The sequence below is a fragment of the Didymosphaeria variabile genome (assembly GCF_027946475.1).
Source record: "Didymosphaeria variabile strain IMI 356815 chromosome Unknown scaffold_5, whole genome shotgun sequence".
In the NCBI taxonomy this organism is placed as follows: domain Eukaryota; kingdom Fungi; phylum Ascomycota; class Dothideomycetes; order Pleosporales; family Didymosphaeriaceae; genus Didymosphaeria; species Didymosphaeria variabile.
Window position 1 is genome coordinate 1,733,894 of NW_026611624.1, and position 18,134 is coordinate 1,752,027.

The 18,134-nt window shown below is 52.7% G+C and overlaps 6 protein-coding genes across 6 annotated transcripts; 3 read left to right on the forward strand and 3 right to left on the reverse strand.

The window, feature by feature from the left end:
• Positions 1 to 800: 800 nt before the first annotated feature.
• Positions 801 to 2,205, forward strand: N0V89_007047 (uncharacterized protein; the record flags this gene model as incomplete). The annotated part of the gene is made up of 2 exons (XM_056215813.1): positions 801 to 1,745; positions 1,795 to 2,205. The coding sequence occupies 2 exons, from the start codon at positions 801 to 803 to the stop codon at positions 2,203 to 2,205; spliced, it is 1,356 nt and encodes a 451-aa protein (XP_056070060.1).
• A 202-nt stretch (positions 2,206 to 2,407) lies between these two features.
• N0V89_007048 (uncharacterized protein) lies at positions 2,408 to 2,959 on the reverse strand (the record flags this gene model as incomplete). Its single annotated transcript, XM_056215814.1, has 1 exon — positions 2,408 to 2,959. One exon carries the CDS (start codon positions 2,957 to 2,959, stop codon positions 2,408 to 2,410), a length of 552 nt encoding a protein of 183 aa, XP_056070061.1.
• Positions 2,960 to 3,620: 661 nt separating this feature from the next.
• Positions 3,621 to 4,460, reverse strand: N0V89_007049 (uncharacterized protein; the record flags this gene model as incomplete). The annotated part of the gene is made up of 2 exons (XM_056215815.1): positions 3,621 to 4,359; positions 4,456 to 4,460. 2 exons carry the CDS (start codon positions 4,458 to 4,460, stop codon positions 3,621 to 3,623), a joined length of 744 nt encoding a protein of 247 aa, XP_056070062.1.
• A 4,272-nt stretch (positions 4,461 to 8,732) lies between these two features.
• On the forward strand, positions 8,733 to 12,474 carry N0V89_007050 (uncharacterized protein; the record flags this gene model as incomplete). The annotated part of the gene is made up of 4 exons (XM_056215816.1): positions 8,733 to 9,984; positions 10,157 to 10,699; positions 11,101 to 11,169; positions 11,222 to 12,474. The coding sequence occupies 4 exons, from the start codon at positions 8,733 to 8,735 to the stop codon at positions 12,472 to 12,474; spliced, it is 3,117 nt and encodes a 1,038-aa protein (XP_056070063.1).
• Positions 12,475 to 12,488: 14 nt separating this feature from the next.
• N0V89_007051 (uncharacterized protein) lies at positions 12,489 to 13,850 on the reverse strand (the record flags this gene model as incomplete). Its single annotated transcript, XM_056215817.1, has 1 exon — positions 12,489 to 13,850. One exon carries the CDS (start codon positions 13,848 to 13,850, stop codon positions 12,489 to 12,491), a length of 1,362 nt encoding a protein of 453 aa, XP_056070064.1.
• A 2,173-nt stretch (positions 13,851 to 16,023) lies between these two features.
• N0V89_007052 (uncharacterized protein) lies at positions 16,024 to 17,834 on the forward strand (the record flags this gene model as incomplete). Its single annotated transcript, XM_056215818.1, has 4 exons — positions 16,024 to 16,631; positions 16,681 to 17,529; positions 17,578 to 17,675; positions 17,731 to 17,834. 4 exons carry the CDS (start codon positions 16,024 to 16,026, stop codon positions 17,832 to 17,834), a joined length of 1,659 nt encoding a protein of 552 aa, XP_056070065.1.
• Positions 17,835 to 18,134: the final 300 nt, after the last annotated feature.

Here is an 18,134-nt window from a genome sequence, read left to right on the forward strand (position 1 = left end):
CGCAGTTGCAGGTTTGTTGCAACAAATTAACATTGTAAATGAACTGGATAACACGTGAATAGCTAAGCTCAAAGGAGGGGTACAAGGCTAGCGTAAGCGCTACCTCAACGATGCGCCTCTTGACCTGCACAACGTCATTGGATAGATGCGAGAGGGCTCAACATCATATGTCTTTGACGACTCACATAGCTCCACGATATCTTCTCTCGTCTGTGTTTTGTTTCCGCTGTTAACCTGAAGTCTGGGCACGCGGACTTGACAGCCTGGGACATCGCTTCCGGAACCGTGGTACTACAGCCGCACTTCACACGAAATGGGCAACATGTATGGACGCGCTTCCACTCCCGGTGATCGCTGTCCAGGCCTTCGCGCCTAGTCAGGTTCTCCTGAGGACTTTCTGGTGGCCACAGCGTGAAACAGCGTCCCCAGCCGCAAGTCCCACTAAAATTAGCGCAACAGTGAGCCCTTTTTTGCTTCTCTGGTCCAGCATTGCATGTGTTATATCTACGGCCCCATGTCATTTGCTGGGTCTCTTTTTGTCTGGCGCATGTTTAGATGAGAGGGGTGAGGGCGAGTCAGCTTTCAAGAAGGTTGTACCTGTTTGAGACGTGGAAAGAGCGTGGGGCGCCGAGTGTTGCGTTCCGTGTATAAACACCTTCGGAGCCGCTTTTCTCGGTGCTGCAAAGGTTTGTGGTCGTGGGGATTGCCGTCTTCGTCGTCCTTTTACCTGTTCCGGAGCGCTCATAATATTCGTTATCAATCCATTTTGCTTAATACTGTTGTTCTCCTATACGCACATCATGCACCCTTCCTCGTTCATACCCACGCTCATACTCTCCATATCTATCGCGTCTAATGTTTTTGCTCAAAGCGACATAACCGACCCAACGAAACGCGCCGAATTCGCTCTCTCATCACTCCAGATATGGTACAATGCAGGTACCGGTCTGTGGAGTACGACTGGGTGGTGGAATGCCGCCAATATCCAGGCCATGGTGGGGAACTTTGCGAAGGTCGACGACAACCCACAACTACAAAGCTTGTATGATTGCGGACATCCGTTGATAGATTCCGCTAACTTGAACAGGGCCTCTCGCATTTTCGCAAACACGCTTGTGCAAGCGCCACCACAAAACCCACAGCCAGGTGTAGAAGGAAACCACAATAAGAAGAGAGAAAACAGCAACGACACATTCGTAATGTTCAATTCGACAGTGATGGGGACGGGATACAACAAGCTTTTAGACAACGAAGACGAGCTCGTCACGGTGTACCCAGAGGACTGGAACAAGCCGACTGGCCAATACGTCGATGTAACACAGCTGCCTATCTACAACATCGCGGACAAAGCTCAAGTCGCAGCCGCCGATGTGAACGACTGGCTTGATGGCTTTTACGACGATGACCTCTGGTGGGCGCTAGCTTGGATCGCCGCCTACGATGTTACGCATGACAAGGATTACCTCACTCTGGCTGAAAGCATCTTTGCAGCCGTCGCATCGACCTGGGGGACCAATTGCGGCAACGGAGGTATCTACTGGAGCTGGCAGAAAGATTACGTTAATGCGATCGCGAACGAACTGTTTCTATCGACTGCGGCGCATCTTGCAAATCGCGCGGATGCCAAAGCGACTTATGTTGCATGGGCGAAGAAGGAGATAGACTGGTTTACCGATTCCGGTATGATTAATGAGCGGGGAACTATTAATGACGGATTAACGAGCGATTGCAACAACAACAATAGGGTAAGTGTTGCAACAGAAGTACTGCGTGCTTTTTACTGACATCGTCCAGACAACGTGGTCATACAACCAGGGTGTTATCCTCGGCGGCCTCGTCGAGCTGAACCGTGCCTCGCCTGATAGTTCCTACCTCCCTCTTGCTGCCAAGATAGCCAAAGCAGCTATCTCTGAGCTTTCGGACGACAGTGGCATTCTCCACGACAAGTGCGGACCCTACTGCGGCGCCGACGGCTCCCAGTTCAAAGGTGTCTTTGCCCGAAACCTGCAGATGCTTCACGATGTTGCTCCTGATGACGTGTATGTGCACTTCATTCAAACAAATGCGAACAGTGTCTGGGAGAACGACAGGGACGAGGGAAACATGTTGAGTATCGACTGGGCGGGACCGTTCGTTAATCCTGCGAACGCGAGCACGCATTCGAGCGCGATGGATGCACTCGTTGCTGCTATCACGGTGAAATAAGCAAGGAGAAGAACACAGATTAATGACTTCACGACGGTGGCTTTACAGCTAGATTCTGGAGCAATATGCCCGGTGCATAATGTCTAATGATACCCAAGGTCTGCTTGTTATATCCTTCCACTTCCACACCTTCCACATATGATGTCCATCGTTTCCACATGTACTTGCCATGCCAACAACAGATTTATCATGACGTTGCGGTTCAATCGTCTCTGAACTCGAAACTTTTTAACCCAGCCGCATTTAAGAAGTCAAACTTCCCAAGTTCCACGCCACCTGCCCTCAGCAAGTCATACGCCGTAACGACATGGAACCAGAAATACGGATGCGCGTGCATCTGCACGAATTCTACAGTCCCATACTCCACGTACGCAATATCCCCGGCCCATTTCCTGCGATCGATCCGCAATTTTACAGCTGCTTCCTCCCTTCCATCCAGTTGCTCCGGCGTTACCGACTCGAGATAGTTGATGGCACTGGCGATGCGCGAAATCAAAGTGTCGAACGTGGGATTCTCTTCCAGAGGGGGAAGAGGCGAAGGAGGGAGAGACGAGTTGATCTCTGTTGTAGTGCGCACGGCCATGTTGGTGAGGAAGAGGATCTGGTTGGGAAAAGGAAGCATTTCGGGATGAATGCGGGACGTCAGCAGGATGCTGGCATCAATGCCGGAGGCTTGGGCTTTCTTGAGGATTGCGGAGATGTTGTGCATGCCCCGGATGAGTGGTGGAATGGTAAGGGCGTGGAGAGATGTCATGGTGGTCGTGCCCGAGTTTTACAATTGGAGGAGATGCGATAGAGTAGCAAAGAACTGGTCCTGTAACGGTGACGGGCAGGTGCAAGGAAGATGCATTGTCTACTTTATATACAACTGCTGTGCAACATGAGCTCACCGCCTTACCAGACCTTGCGCTTTCTGCTCCACAACCGTGTCTGCCTAACGCGAGCAATACACCGTGTGTGCCCGCGTCTCCAATCGCCTTGTCGGAAAAACGAGGTAGTAATTACAAAGCCGCTGTTTTGGGCTAGCTTAGGGGCGTACATACGCACCTATTGCTCAGATGACGACCATCGATTCAACTTACCGTCGAAACATAACATTAAGCAATCATCGCGCCGAACAGAATGCGAAACACGACCAATGTTAAAGTAAGTCCAGCAGCACACAACAGACGAGCTTTCGACAGTGCTACATAGATATCTAAGTTCACAAGACCTAATTCAGTCCGGAGAAGCAACCGGAAATCAGTAGCGCCCATCATTTGTAATCCATCGGCTGAAAATGCGGCCGCACGACGTGGCCTCCACCCATCAAAACATACAATCTATTCGTTCGCCAAACACCTGATCATGCAGAGATGCGACATTAAATATCACGCCGGGTTTGTCTCGTGTCGTTAGATCCGGCCGTCCAAATATCAAACAGTCACCCTCCCACTCTGTTCGAGAGATGCATAAAGCTCTTCAATCTCCCGCTGATAGAGCGCAACCGTAGCTTTCCTCTGCACCGTTCCCTTCCCAGAAATTACACACGGCTTCTCTCGCTTTGCCAATATGATAGCGTCCTTGCTTAACTGGCCTGTTGTATCTGCAGCCCTATTCGCTTCGTCGATCTTCGGTCCTAGCTCAGCTAGAATAGCTTTTCGCGCTCCCTCTGGATCAGAACTATACTCCTGTCGAAGCTCAATAATGGCTACAGGCGTGTCTCTTCCGGTTCCAATTAATATGCAATGCTGTACCATGCCGTGCGAGCTGATCAAAACCTCGTGTTTTGTCGGGTTGAAGTTCCACCCGCTTCTGAAAACGATCATGTCGTCTGTACGGCCTTCGTGTTTCCAGTGGTGTGGCTTCGTAGGGTGTTTGGAGTAAAGGTCTGACATGGAAATTTCCTGTGATCTTGGAGATGTCTTGAAGATTCCTTGTACGTCTGCAAGATCGTTGTTTTGCTTGAAGACCAGCTCATAAAGGCCCCCTCGTGGTCGCCATTCTATGCCGCTGTATTTCGGGTTGAAGCAAACGTATTGCCAGTCTTCCCGGTTCGTGGCGTGTTGAACTAGGGTACCACTTTCTGTGCTAGCTACGAGATTGTAGAGGTGGGTGTAAGGCGCGATGATGTCGCCTGCGCTTTTGGATAAGGAGCCTGCGAAGTCGTTAGTCCTACTGTACAGTCAGATATCTTGTTGACGACTCACCTCCCGTATAAGTGACAAACCTCAATCGACCAAGTTTCGCCAAGCTAGCGGGAGAGGTAACGACATCTTCCAGAGTTGTTGGTAGCAAGTTAGCAGCATCTACACGCCCAAATTCCACCACCTGTTCAAAAACCCTCGCGGTCGGGATACCTGGAGGTCCCAGAACAACTGTACAACCATTGAACAGTAGTTCAACAAGGGCAGTGACGATTCCAGCGCCATGAAATATTGGTAGCCCAGAGTAACATCTCCTAGAGCTGTCAAATATCTTATTCCAGACTGTGGGCCGTCCTTCTAAGTCTGGAATAAGGCGCTGCGCATCCGTCGTTGCGAGCATCCAATGTGTCCAAACCACTGCCTTCGGCATCCCGGATGAGCCAGATCTATGAAAGACCATGCATGGGTGATGTTGTGCTTGTTCAAATGTTTTGTTATACGGATATGGATCGGTGTGTATTGACTCGTCAAATAGATAGTCGAGCTCTGGCATGCATAATGACTCCTACAGAATTGATGAGCAGTTTCTCGAATCGGGCAACGTTTGACGTCGACTCACCATTCTTGACGCCTCAAGGATACCTGCAACCGGGATACCGGTCGTATACATAAGGATTCCGCAATCGGTCCGTTTAATTAAGTCGGCGTGGCCCGCTACGCTATTTCGATGGGAGCTAAAGAGTACCTACGTAATGGTGAGATACCAGTATGAGGAAGGATATGTAGTGGCTGCAGCTTGGTACGCTTTACACGTGGATCGTGATACTCACTTTATGGCCCGTCTTCATTCTGCGGCGCAGTCAGTACATGGACGAAACCGAGATATTAAGAGACAAAGGTTACTGCAGGAAGACGACTCACAACGCGAATAGAACGATGAAGTGCCTCACATCCGGATGTCCCATATACATAACAGTCTCAAACATGGAACTTCTGCCTATCTCCCTTTCGATGAAACGAGCAGTCTTGTTGATGGCATTGGCGAACTGTTGTAAGTTAGTGTTGGCAATCGCTATCAAATGGTCGAAAGGTGTGAGCCTACAGTCTGCAAGGTGATATCATGGAATCCAGCCCTCAAATCTGTTGAACGTGGAATCGAAAAGCAAACACGGTCTGGTGTCTCCGCCGCCACCTCGTCCACCATAACAGGCGTTAATCGTTTCCCATACTGAGCGTTAGTATTGGCATCCATGTCCATAACTGTGCCCCAGTAAGGCGACGACGGCGACATAACGAAGGCAACTAAAAAAAAAGGAAGCGAGTGACGGTAAATATATGCTGTAGCGACGAAAGTGACCAAGGAACGGCTGGAACAAGATGAATATTACGACGCAAACCTCCGATCCAGCTTTATGCGAAAGCTGAAGGAGTGGCAGCCATGTCTCACGGGTCGCGATGACGGCGAGGCACGCTATGGGAACGTTGTGGCTGTGCGAGGTTTGGGGCCCGCCCATAGTTCAGTCCGCGTCGGTGCTTTCGTCTTCATGTCGTGAGTCCAACACGCCGTACGGAGACTAGACGGCCGTCATGTTGTGGCGGGTGCTGCCACGATGGATTGTGTGTCGGCCGAATGGGATGCGCCGTGAGAAAGACGAGGCCTGAATGGTCCGTAGGAGCGTGCTAGTTCGCGTTACTTACTGTGAAGAGGAACGACGTGCGACCGCTCCTCCTCGAGCCCACTTGGACAACCTTGGAACGCAACCGCTTCTTCGTTCAATCGAAGCTCGTTCGTTTGTCACGTCCTTGCGCTTACGCTCCTACACTCGTGGATGCCGACTTGCTGTATCTATGCCTCCCGGCAGCACCGCGCTCGTACTCTTCTTAGCGCAGGGCCGCCACGAGTCCTAAAGATGACAATGTCGACTACGCGCGGTTTCAGTCGCAGTGACCTGCTCTACGTCTGAGAATCTACGACCAGAACGTGTTCTTTGTTCAAAGCTGCACGAGCGTCTTTATTTGGCCTCCGCAAATATTGGCAATGGCTAATCAATAAACCCACGAAACGACTCCAGCTGAGCCGCATCGTCAGATCCTTGTCCGATCTATTAGTGTACGTGTACGGAGCCTCATGCGCCATGCTTGACAAGGCATGAATACACGAGACGCCAGCTGTACGCCGGCTTGCTTGGTATTCGCCAGTTGCTACCAGCTCAACGCCATACACTACAGCACGACTTCCGTACGAACGTGTGCGAAGACGCATCAAACACGCTACTGTGCTCCTACGCATGGACCTCCTGCTTCCTGACGTACACGTACATTGCTGGCATCATCCAGTTCCCATGGCCTTTTCCCCTACTCGCCAACATGACGCACCGCCATGTAGCGCCTGCACTCCCCATCGGGAAACAGTTAAGCACCCTATCCATGTTTCAGGACCTGATAGAGCAGTTGCAACATGGCAAGCGGCGCGGCTACCCACTGTCCCTCACACTAGCCAGCTCCGACTTGGCCCCCAACCGCGAAATCGTGCACACCAAACGCAATACGCGCCTCAGGTGCCGCCAGCTCGGCGCCAGCACAAGGACGATTCTGTCTTTACCCCGTAGATTTCGCCCCCAACGCGCGATGCGGTCAAGACCGATACAAGGCCGCAGCGCCGTCGCCCACAACCGATAAACGGACACTGCGACCCTGAATCCCTCGCATAAACGCGACACCAAATCCCTCGCGCGCATATGTCTCTTGGTGTTTCGCCGATACCGAAATTCGTCAACTATCCCGTGCACTCGCACCATGTGTCTCGCCGACAATACTACCTCCCAATAGGGCAATTCCAGGCGTGACAATATTCATCCCACGCCCTAGGTCCCAGCGCCAGTACCTTCGTGGGCCCCACGCGCCGGACACGAGGCTTCGAGCAGCACCACAGATGCGGTAGTCATCCAGTAAAGCGCACGGACAGAGCCTGAAACCGGCGCCACAATGGGTAATCCACGTGCGTCTCGCGTGGCCTCGCAGCTGAGGCAGCCTCACCTCAGCCTCGCTGTTGGGTCCTGATGACGGAGTGGGCGAGGATGACGGCATCGGCCGTGTGCGCGATGGTACACTGCGTTGTGCTTTGGCGGCAAGGGTAAGCGGGCGTGCGGTAGCGGAGTGGGGTTTGGTGTCGTAGGATTTGCGCTGGATTTGGCGGATGGCATGTTATCTTCCGGGAGTAGGTGCGAAGTATATATGATTACTGTAACGAGACTATGTTCTGCACTGCAGACGATATCCTTACATGTGACTAGCTTCGCAAAGTACTGCGTGCAACATGTACACTTAGCTCACAACGTACTAAGTTCTCATTATGCGTAGACGTACTTCGACATCCTTTTCGCATACCCAGAGCAAGTGGTTCACGCGCTACGTCGCTGAACTGGATTTATTTGCGGTTTCTTGACCGGACTCATCATGTATGTCAACCTCCTTCGCGAGGCTTTGATGCTCTGGTGTCAGAAATGCTATCACAAGCGCCGAAGATATTACGCCGTTGTCGCACCAGTGGACGATTGTTTTCAGGTTCGAATGTTCGCTCACGTTATCCAGACTATATAACGCCCGGTGATTGAGAGCACGAGTAGAATTAATTTTTCTGATGCTCACAACCGCCAAGAGAAGGTGCACTGGGCCGAGTGCAGGGAAGACTTCGCCACTGATCTTGCACTGTTGGGACAGGACTTCTTGGGGAACTACCCGGCGATACAGGTATGATAATTTGTCCAGTGAGTGTCCTGGGGCTGCGTTTTATAAAGCATCGCCGACACCGTATAATTTGAGAGTAAACATAGTCGCCCAATGGCGGTTCACGACCAAGCCCAAGTACACGATGTTCTTGGAAGCATCGCGGCAGGGAAAACCGGGAAACACTGGCAAGCTCAAGTTCCAAAGCTTCTCTGACGCCAGCGGATGACGATATAGAGGGATTGTTGTAGGTCCCATGGGATAACTCTTTCGTTGCACACGTTGCACCTTGCCGCTCGGCAACTTTCTTTACCACCAGCCCCATGTTCTGGATGCAAGGGATCTTACGACTGGCAGTTCGAGGGTACGCATCGCTGTGGGGATACATCGTTGCGAACATGTGGAAGATGTGAGCGATGGAAGCAGGCCTAGAGAAACGAGGATGAAGTGCAGCAGCCAATCGCAGCTCAATGCGGGGGAATTTGCTCCACCCGCAGAACATCCCCTGCTCTCCCCACATGCATCTGAACGACAAGCTGTAGCACCGCGGACTGGACCACCCCGACCATCTATAAGCCGTTCATAGGTCCAAAATGGATGGGCTCATCTTGCTTCAGCTTACTATAGGCCAGGTCCGCCTTTGTCGGAGGAATCCGCCATTATCCAACCATCGCGATGAAGAACCAAGCTCCGCCTCCCAACCTTGAGGCGAGATATAGCGGTATCTCTCCACGCCTCGCGAAGATTGCCCAGAACGCCAAAAATAAGCTCTTTTCGAATAAGACAGCCCCCGAAAGCGTGCCCCGCCGCCACGGTGTGCGCCTGCCTCCAGATACGACTCGCGAAGCCTTCGACGAAGCCATTGACGCCTTAAGGCAAGCTCTAGGGCCGGAAAACGTGATCTTAAACGACAAGCCACTGGTTGATGGTTGGTATCTCGAACATCCGAACACGCACGACGCGTTCCATCTTGTCGACCAAGAGGATCTCGTGTCCAGCGCTACCGCCTACCCTGCATCGACCGCCGAGGTACAAGCCGTTGTGAGATGGGCAAACGAATTTGGAATTCCATTATATCCTATTTCCATGGGAAGGAATGTTGGCTACGGTGGAACAGCTCCACGAGTGCCTGGCTCGGTCGTGGTAGACCTGGGCAAGCGGATGAACAAGATCCTGAACATCGATGCTGGGAATGCATCATGTGTGGTAGAGCCAGGCGTCTCATACTTCGCACTATATGATGAGATCCAGAAAAGAAATTTGCCCTTCTGGATCGATTGTCCGGACCTCGGTGGTGGCAGTGTGCTGGGAAACGCTATCGACCGTGGCGTGGGATACACACCTATGGGCGACCATTTCGGCGCACATTGCGGTATGGAGGTTGTTCTTCCGAGCGGCGATTTACTCCGAACAGGCATGGGCGCACTGCCTGGCAAAGACGGCGCAGACAATCCCACGTGGCAGTCCTTTCCAGCCGCATACGGACCGTACTCGGACGGCATCTTCTCCCAGAGCAACTTTGGTATCGTGTGCCAGATGGGATTCCACCTCATGCACGCAACCGGCCACCAATCGTACATGCTCACCTTCCCACGCGACGAAGACTTCCCCGACATTGTCGAGATCATTCGGCCTCTGGCGCAGAAAAGCATATTGGGTAACATACCGCAGCTACGCCACGTCGTACAGGAGCTGAACGTAACTGGACAGCCCAAAACCCACTGGTACTCTGGCTCAGGGCCTTTACCGCGCGAGGTGATTCGCCAGCACGCCTCGCGAATGCCTTGTGGCGACTGCGCCTGGGTCTTCTATGGAACACAGTACGGCGATGAAGCAGCCATCAAGGCCCAGCTCGACATCATCGATTCCGCCTTCTCTGCAATCAAGGGCTACAATTTCTTCCTCCCATCGGACGTCCCGCCAGACCGTACGCAATGCCGGGGTACAAAGTGGGTGTTCAGGCTGGGTGGTTGTCTAAGACTATAGGCCTTACACCTCCAGGTCTGCAATCTTCAGACATTCGTAATAGGCTAGAACACCTACTTCACCCACTTCCCTAATTTATGGTCACTACACTGACTTTGTACCCCCACCTTTAGACTACCTCCACGACCGCGTCCTCGTCTGCTCCGGCGTTCCCGTCCTCCGGGAACTCGACTGGCTGAACTGGAAACCGAACGCCGCGCATATATTCTTCTCCCCCATTACCCCTACCCGTGGAAAGGACGCCAAAATAGTGCACGAGATCAACGTCCGCCTGCACGCGAAGCACGGCATCGACCTCTTCCCTACGCTCTGCATCGCCGGACGCGAAATGCACTACATCACTAACATTATCTATGACCGCTCTTCCAACGACGAGAAACGTCGCGTCAACACCCTGATGACTGAGCTGATCGCCGAGACCGCGAGGGAGGGGTATGGCGAGTATAGAACGCATCTGTTGTATGCGGATCAGGTTGCGAGGACGTACAACTGGAATGACAATGCGTTGATGCGGTTCAATGAGACGATCAAGGATGCACTGGATCCTAACGGGATCATGGCTCCGGGGAGGAACGGTATTTGGCCTAAGAAATACAGAGGGAAAGGCTGGGAGTTGCTTGCGGGAGACGATCGGATTCATAAAGCTATCGGGGGAGGTACAATTGCACCATCCGCTGCATCAAAGGCCAAGCTATAGTCACTTATATCAGATAAGTCATAATCTCCTGCCTGTCGGCCATCTTCTCCTCCAAAAGCTATATTAAGCGCAAGCTTTTTCCATTGCCGTGGGGTCTAGACTACCGACTCGCTCCTTCCTACCCCGCCATCCGACCCCACATTGTACCACTGCATGCCCCACGACGTCTGGAAACTGATATCCATGACCAAGTATGCGTTCCGCTATGCCGGACTTATAGGCACGGCGCTGCTCACCCAGCTAACCTACTTCGTCTCGATAGCGTACTAACTGACTGAGGCTTCGACGTCCAAAGGGAAGAAAGTAGAGAAAGGGTATCATAAACGAAGCAATCGCAAAACAAAACACGAAAGAGGATAGGCAAGAGTGACGAGATGGGCTCAACGGCATACCAACCACTGCCAACGCCGCACAACCCGCCGTTGACAGGTACGCGCAAAACAAAGCGTATAGAATCAAGGAAGATCGCTGACATGCACAGCAATCGTCATCGGTGCTGGCTTGGGAGGATGCGCTGCCGCGATAGCGCTGCATCATCATGGCCACGATGTCCTTTGCGTCCTCGACAAAGTGCGCGCCTTCGGTCGCCTGGGCGACTCCCTAGGTCTCGGGCAAAATGCTTTCGACCTCCTCTCGAAATGGGGCTGTGACGTCGACGAAATCAAGCGCATAGGAAACCAAGCACCCGACATGACGATCCGCCGCTGGCATGACGGGAAAGAACTCGCAACCCAGCCTCTCATGGATATGGCGGGGTATATCGGACATCGCGGGGATTACCACGACGTTTTTCTTGAGTGGGTAGGGAGGAAAGGTATCGAAATCAGAATGGGGAGTGAGGTCGTCGATTTTGAGGATAAGGACCCGCAACCCGTAATAACGCTCAAATCGGGTGAGCAGCTGAAAGCAGATATTGTTGTTGCTGCAGACGGAATCAAGAGTCTTGCACGCCCGCTCGTGCTGGGTAGTAGAGATGATCCGGTGTCGTCGGGGTATGCATGTTTCCGGGCGTTCTTTAAGCCGACCGAGGAGCAACGGAGGGATGATAGGCTGAACAAGTACTTGCGAGATGGTGATTGCGTAAACTTCTGGATCGGACCGGATTTACACTTGGTGCAGAATACGCTGAGGGGAGGGAAAGAGTTCAACTGGATTCTGACGCACAAAGACGATGGCGATGTGCCTGAGAGCTGGTTCCAGGAGGGCGATATGGATGAAGTACGGCGGCTTGTGGGGACGCTGGATCCAGACATCAGGGGCATCGTCGAGGTGACGGAGAGGTGTCTCGATTGGAAGATATGCTATCGTGAGCCATTGGGGAGCTGGGTGAGTCCGAAAAGCCATAGGATCGTGCTACTGGGGGATAGTTGCCACGCGCATTTGCCTACGAGTGCGCAGGGTGCAAGTCAGGCGGTGGAGAGTGCGGGGTGTTTAGCGGTTTGTCTGAACAAAGTCGATAGAGAAGACGTGAAGATCGCAACGAGGGCGTATGAGAAGCTGAGATTCCCGAGAACGAGGGCCAGTCAGACGAATGGCGAAGATTTGAGGGATCGGTGGCATGGGGCGCTGAAGGGTGTCGAAGAGGATAAAGTCATTGATCCGGAGAGTGTGAAGATCAGGAATCGGTGGTTGTACGCTTTTGATGCTGAGGAGGATGCCGAGAAGAGGTGGGACGAGGTAAGACGGACGGTGGGAGGCGAGTTCGCGAACGGTGGCGTAAAGCCGCTGTGTTGAAGATGCCGTGAAGCTTAGGTGGTCTTCACTTTCTTGCCCTTCTTCTTGGGCTGGTCATCGTCATCGTCATCGTCATCGTCATCGCCATTCCGGGTGCGCTTCGTGCCCTTCTTCTTGGGGGCCGGACGCACATAGACGGCTGGAGGAGCAATAGGCATGTTCGGCACCACCGGAGCCAAAGTCTTGCTCTCATTACGTGACGTGTAGTTCTTTGCGTCGCGAGTAGGCAGACGGTCATCGAGAGCGATATCGTCTCGAATCAGGTGGTTTCGAACAGCCTGATCCCCCCCACCAGACTTGATGTTGCGATCCCTACATAGTGCAACAAGCTCGTAATATTCGTACTCTGCGTAAGAAGGTCGACCAGGACGATGAGCGATAGGGAGCTCATCAGGTTTCTTCACGCTCTTCGAAGCGGCTTTCTTGGGTGCGGCTTTCGCCGGCTTTGTGGCAGTCTCCACATCCGCCTTCTTCGTTGGCTTCGCGGCCGGAGATGATGCAGGCGACGAACCTTTAGTAGTGGTGGGCAAATCGGTAGTCTTCTTTGGCCCAATCTTCTTCGTAACCCTACCCTCCTTCACCTTCTTCAGCGGATCCTGTTTCTCCGCTTCCTTCTTTGCGTCTTCCCTCCTCGCATCGCGCTCTCGCGACTTCGACTTCATGACAGGCATTTCAGCCCGTGACCCGGTTAGATTTCCGGTTTCATCGATGATGCCGAGATTGTACGCCATGCACCACTCCTCCAAATCTTGATCCTTCTTCTTCTTGATGGCCTCCGCCTCCTTGAAGCTCATCAAACTCTCACTCATAACGCCATTCTCGGCATTGTACTTCGCAACTTTTTGCTCAGACCAGTTGAGCTTGATGTGGCCCTTGGTGCGCCACGAAGTGCTCCAGTTCTTCGCCGTCTCGTCGTCGATGAGACCCTTGGCTTGTGCAATGGTCGACATTGCATTGCCCATCCGGTCCTCCCGAGCGGCGCGTGCATCACCGTAGCCGGTGCGCTGGAGCTTGTGAGTGCCTTCGAAGGCGAGGGGTGCGGTGGAGTCATTGAGTTTATCTTGGTGAGGCTTTGCCGGGACGGACTTGCTGTCGGATGGTCGCTCATGCACAGTGAGGCCAACGGAAGAGGAGAGGGCTTGTAGCTTGGAAAGCGTCTTGACAGTGCGCTGGACACGCTCGGGAGATGCTGTAACGGCAGAATGAGCCTGAACCGAGCTGGCACGAGACTTTGAGTGCGTCATGCGGATGGATGAAGGGGCGGTTGGGATGGATGATTCGGCGGAGGTGGCACGGCGGGCACGCGCATTCGAGGCGAAGGTGGGAGCCATGAAGCGCGGTTCGGCGGAGTGGGCGCGGGTGGAGCGGGATGACATCTTGGTCGATGTGGTGGAGGTTATGTTGTGTAGTGTATGGCTGTTATGGCGGTAGACAAGGTTGGGCACGAGCAAGAGTGTGCAATTGCGCGAGATTCGAGGGTGCTGCTGAGCACGAGACCTTGGATCTTGTCAAGCAATGGAAGGATCGTATGCTGTGGAGCAACTGAAAGACTGTCTGGTGCGCAGATGTGGTCGAGATCGCAGGTGGATGCTTTGGTGTGAAGAGCGGGCGAGAGGCAAATATATCAACCTCGACGCTGTCGCTGCGCAAGCTTTTCGCACAGACAGTTTTCTTTGAAAAAGGAAAGAGCGTGATCTATGACGCAATGTTCGTCGGAGTCAAAGGGTTGATGAAAGTGAATAGGTGAAGGTACGGCGTTGCTGGGCCGAACAGAGACTTTTCAACCGCGATGCCAACATCGAGCTCCCATAGCAACAGGAAGCGAGCATAAGCTTCCGGAACAAGTACTACGACATGGTCGAATGTCTCATTGCCCCTGTTTTGATTCATGGCGTAGTTTGCCAGTGTTTGTCTTACTGGCAGACAAGGGATGAGACCCATCAAGCCTTTTTCAATGCTTCTAGTGTTCCAAATAGACTTTACTATCTCTTAAATCTGGGAGTGTTCAACTTGTAACCGTTGGCTCAGGGGATCCGCCCAAAGCAGGATTGGAAGCTGGCTAAACAGGCACGATTTGTGTAAGTATATAGGGGCGCCTTGACTCTATACAGAAGATCTGATCCTATGTCAATAACTGAAGAGAAGTTTATAGGACACAATGTAGAAGCGCGAGGAGCTTTATATGCTGTACTGATAGCGAATCATCGATCATCCAAGCGATGAGGCGTCCACGAAACAAACGCGCCTATCTCAGCAGACTTCGACAACAAACGGCCACTCTACGAAATCGGAACGTCGGCGCATATTCATTGCCACGCATCTCGCACTTCCTGGAAATAGATAAGATCATCTACTGTATGGCACTATTAGATTGCGTAGTTACATGATGTATGGCATTTTGCCACAAGTGCAGTCGACTATCGCTTCGAACCGTTGGGAACGTCTGGCCAGAATCTTGACCTTCCGTCCATGTATTCATGGGAGCCCTATTCTAGGACATGTCAAGGGAGTGTAGGAAGTTGCTCTCCTAGGCTAGTGCGAATTGCAACAAGTCTCTATGGAATGAAGCGAGTGCCGCTGCTTACCGGGCGGTAGAGGTAGCGTGAAAGATGCGTCCAATTTTCCTACTTCATTCATCATTTACTCAGGATACATTTCTTGCAAAAGTCATTTCACGCCCGTGGATGTGAGGCGGTCATTCTACTAACGGGGGAGCTGGCCACCGCACGCAGCGCCCTCGGTGTTGAAAGAAGAGCTGGGAGTGTATAATGTAGATACTGTTGATACTCCGTGCCTAAGATAAGTGATCACACAATCTTCGTCCATCAATAAAACTCGCTCCAGTCAGCTACAGTCGTAAAAGCGCAGTCTCCCGCGCAGATTTCTTTGCCGGCCCTGCAATCGCGACGCTACCGTCTTCGACAAGTTGAGCCATCTTGAACTCAAGATGTTTCTGAAACAGCGCCATACCTTTGTTCCAGTCTACCCCCGGTGCTCGTCTGCCTTGTGGCGGCCTCAGGTGATGTCTAATCCTGCCCTCACTGGCCATGAAAGCTATGATAGAATAGCCATGGAAGATGCGCGGCATCGTCACCTGCGTTCAACTTTTGAGGCCTCGAGTATAGATTTTCGTATTTCTGGACTTCGTCAACCAGGATTCCCTCCTTGTGAACATCTTTATCGCTTAAACTTCAAGACTTGGTTCGGTGGCTTTCGTGATCCACGTTGCGTTGATGCCGAAAATCTCGTTCTTATCTACCATCGCAATTGCTGGCACACGAGTGAAGGAAAAGTGGGAATTATGTCGTTCTCTTGAACGATCAGCGGCCAAGCAGCGTGCACTGCGCGCCCAACTTTGCGTGAAACGGAGTCAAACAGGAAACCAACGCGGTGCGTCATGGTGCACCGCAGTGTGGTCGCGTGTGGCCTCTGGATCCGAATCCCGTAAGGTGGCAAAATCGAAGCCAATAGCATGGGGCACCGTCGCTTGCCAAGCATCGCCCGAAGCTTGTTCGCGGGAACTAAAAGCTTACCCGACATTGGAAGTTCATGGACCTGCCCGGCGTGCTGTTCTCTTCGCTGAATCCGTTGTCTGTCAACTTAATTGCCTTCTTCTGGTCATATGGAAACGAAGTTGGCACGATGTCTGAAGAAATCACGTTTCGGCAGCTAGGCGTAGGAGCCCAGGAAACCAGAGACGAAGGGCGTGATCATGTCGTCTTTCAGGAACCAAACTTCGATGGCGAACAACAACAAGAGCGTCCCCGTCCCAAGCACGCACTAAATGGAGCCACCGAAGTCGCTCCAAAAACCACAGCTAGCCATGGCTTGAGAGCTAATGGAGGAATTGAGGATGCGAACGCACCGGACGATCACAGTGACAACAGCGCCGGCGGAGGCGACGAGAAATTGGACTCACAAGCCAAAGATAACGCGCTTGGGCACACACCGTCACTCGCGTTGGCTCCTACGCAATCCATCAAAGAAGGAGAAGCTCACAGAGTTGTAAAGAAGAAAACGTACCTTCACCAATCGAGCAAGATGTACTCAGAGCGAATTCGCACGCATACGTTCCTTGCTAAATGTCTTGCGGTTGCGCAGAATATCTGGACTATGGTGTCGACGTTTCCGTACTGGGATATGGCATTTTGGTCTGGGTGGGTTTCAAAGAATAGTCGCCGTCAGGTTACATGCTCACCTGTGTAGCTTCGCATACGCTGTCGGTTCCGCAATGTTCATCGTCGACGGCGCCTTCGCTTTCGGTCCGCTCGCTTCCCCGAACCGATACTGGCCTGAGGGAGAAGACAAGTATGCCGGTCCGATACTGTTCTTCCTCGGGGCGGTCGTCTGCTACCAGACAGGTGCTGTCATGGCTTATCTTGAAGCTATAAACGACGGCTGTTTCGCGGGTGTGGCTATGAAGCGTTTCTGGATAGAAGGTAGTGACGAAGACAAGAAGAAACTTCTCGACGCGAAGCTCCATACCTTCTTCGGCCATATCATCCCCCATCACCACCATCACGACTCCGACGACCCGCATACAAACGATGATGTTGGTAAGAAGACTCGAGCAGATGTTTGCGGCGGCGATGGTACGAATGTAGAAGCCATGTGGCGAACAGCTACCAATCGTGACGCTGAGGCGCAGCCTGATCCTGTGCAGCCCACCCCATCTCGTCGTCAAGCAGTCGACCATGGGCCCGGCGACCATGAAGCCTTCAACGAGTATATGACATGGCGCTGGTGGCCAACCTGGCACGCGTTGAGGACATATCATGTCCGCGAACTGGGCTACGTCGCTTGCAGCATTCAGCTCCTAGGCGCTACGTTGTACGGCGTCACTGGCATCGTGGTTTTACCGGGCGTGCTTTCTAGTCTCGCATGGTGGCAGAAGATCGCTGCCTTCTGGGTTCCCCAAGTGGTGGCTTCGGTCTGCTTCTTGATTGCCGCGATCATGTTCACGATCGAGTCGCAAGATGTGTGGTATAAACCCATACCATGGACTGTTCGATGGTGGATCGGAGGATGGGCCGCGATTGGATCTGTGGGCTTCTTGTACGTAATCTACGCCGTCTCTATGGTCAACGCTGATGCCTGTTCTAGGTTGTGTGCATGCTTCGGCCTGGGGTCGCACAAGTATACTTGGTGCGAGTATCAAAGCGATCTTTCCAGTACGTGGGGCTCGGCAAGCTACTTATTCAGTAAGTGGCCAGCTAGGTACGAGGTCGATATGTCCCAGCTGACTCTCACGATCAGGCTCGTTGCTACAGTGGTACGAAGCCGTTGGTGCGGGTCCTGTGCTCGCCTTCCCAAACAACCGCACGCCGGTCTTGATGAGGAAGGCGAAAGTCACCACGTGAATCTGTGTTGAACCTGACAATGATTGATGAACTGCTATTGTACGTGGGATGGGATGAATTTGCCACGCGATGTTGCGTTTTCGAGACGCATGGGCGCGCGTTCACGCGCTCGTGTCGCGCTACCTGTCACCCTGTTCAAGCGAGCCAATGGCTGCCTGCGATCCGAGCTCGTGGTTCTCTCCTCTTCACCCGTCCTCCACCTCAACAACATGTAAATTGCAGACAGCATCCATCGATCCAGATGCGGCAGCTCCTATCAATCGATATCTTAGCGGCAGCTGCTTGGTGCCCCTGAACCAT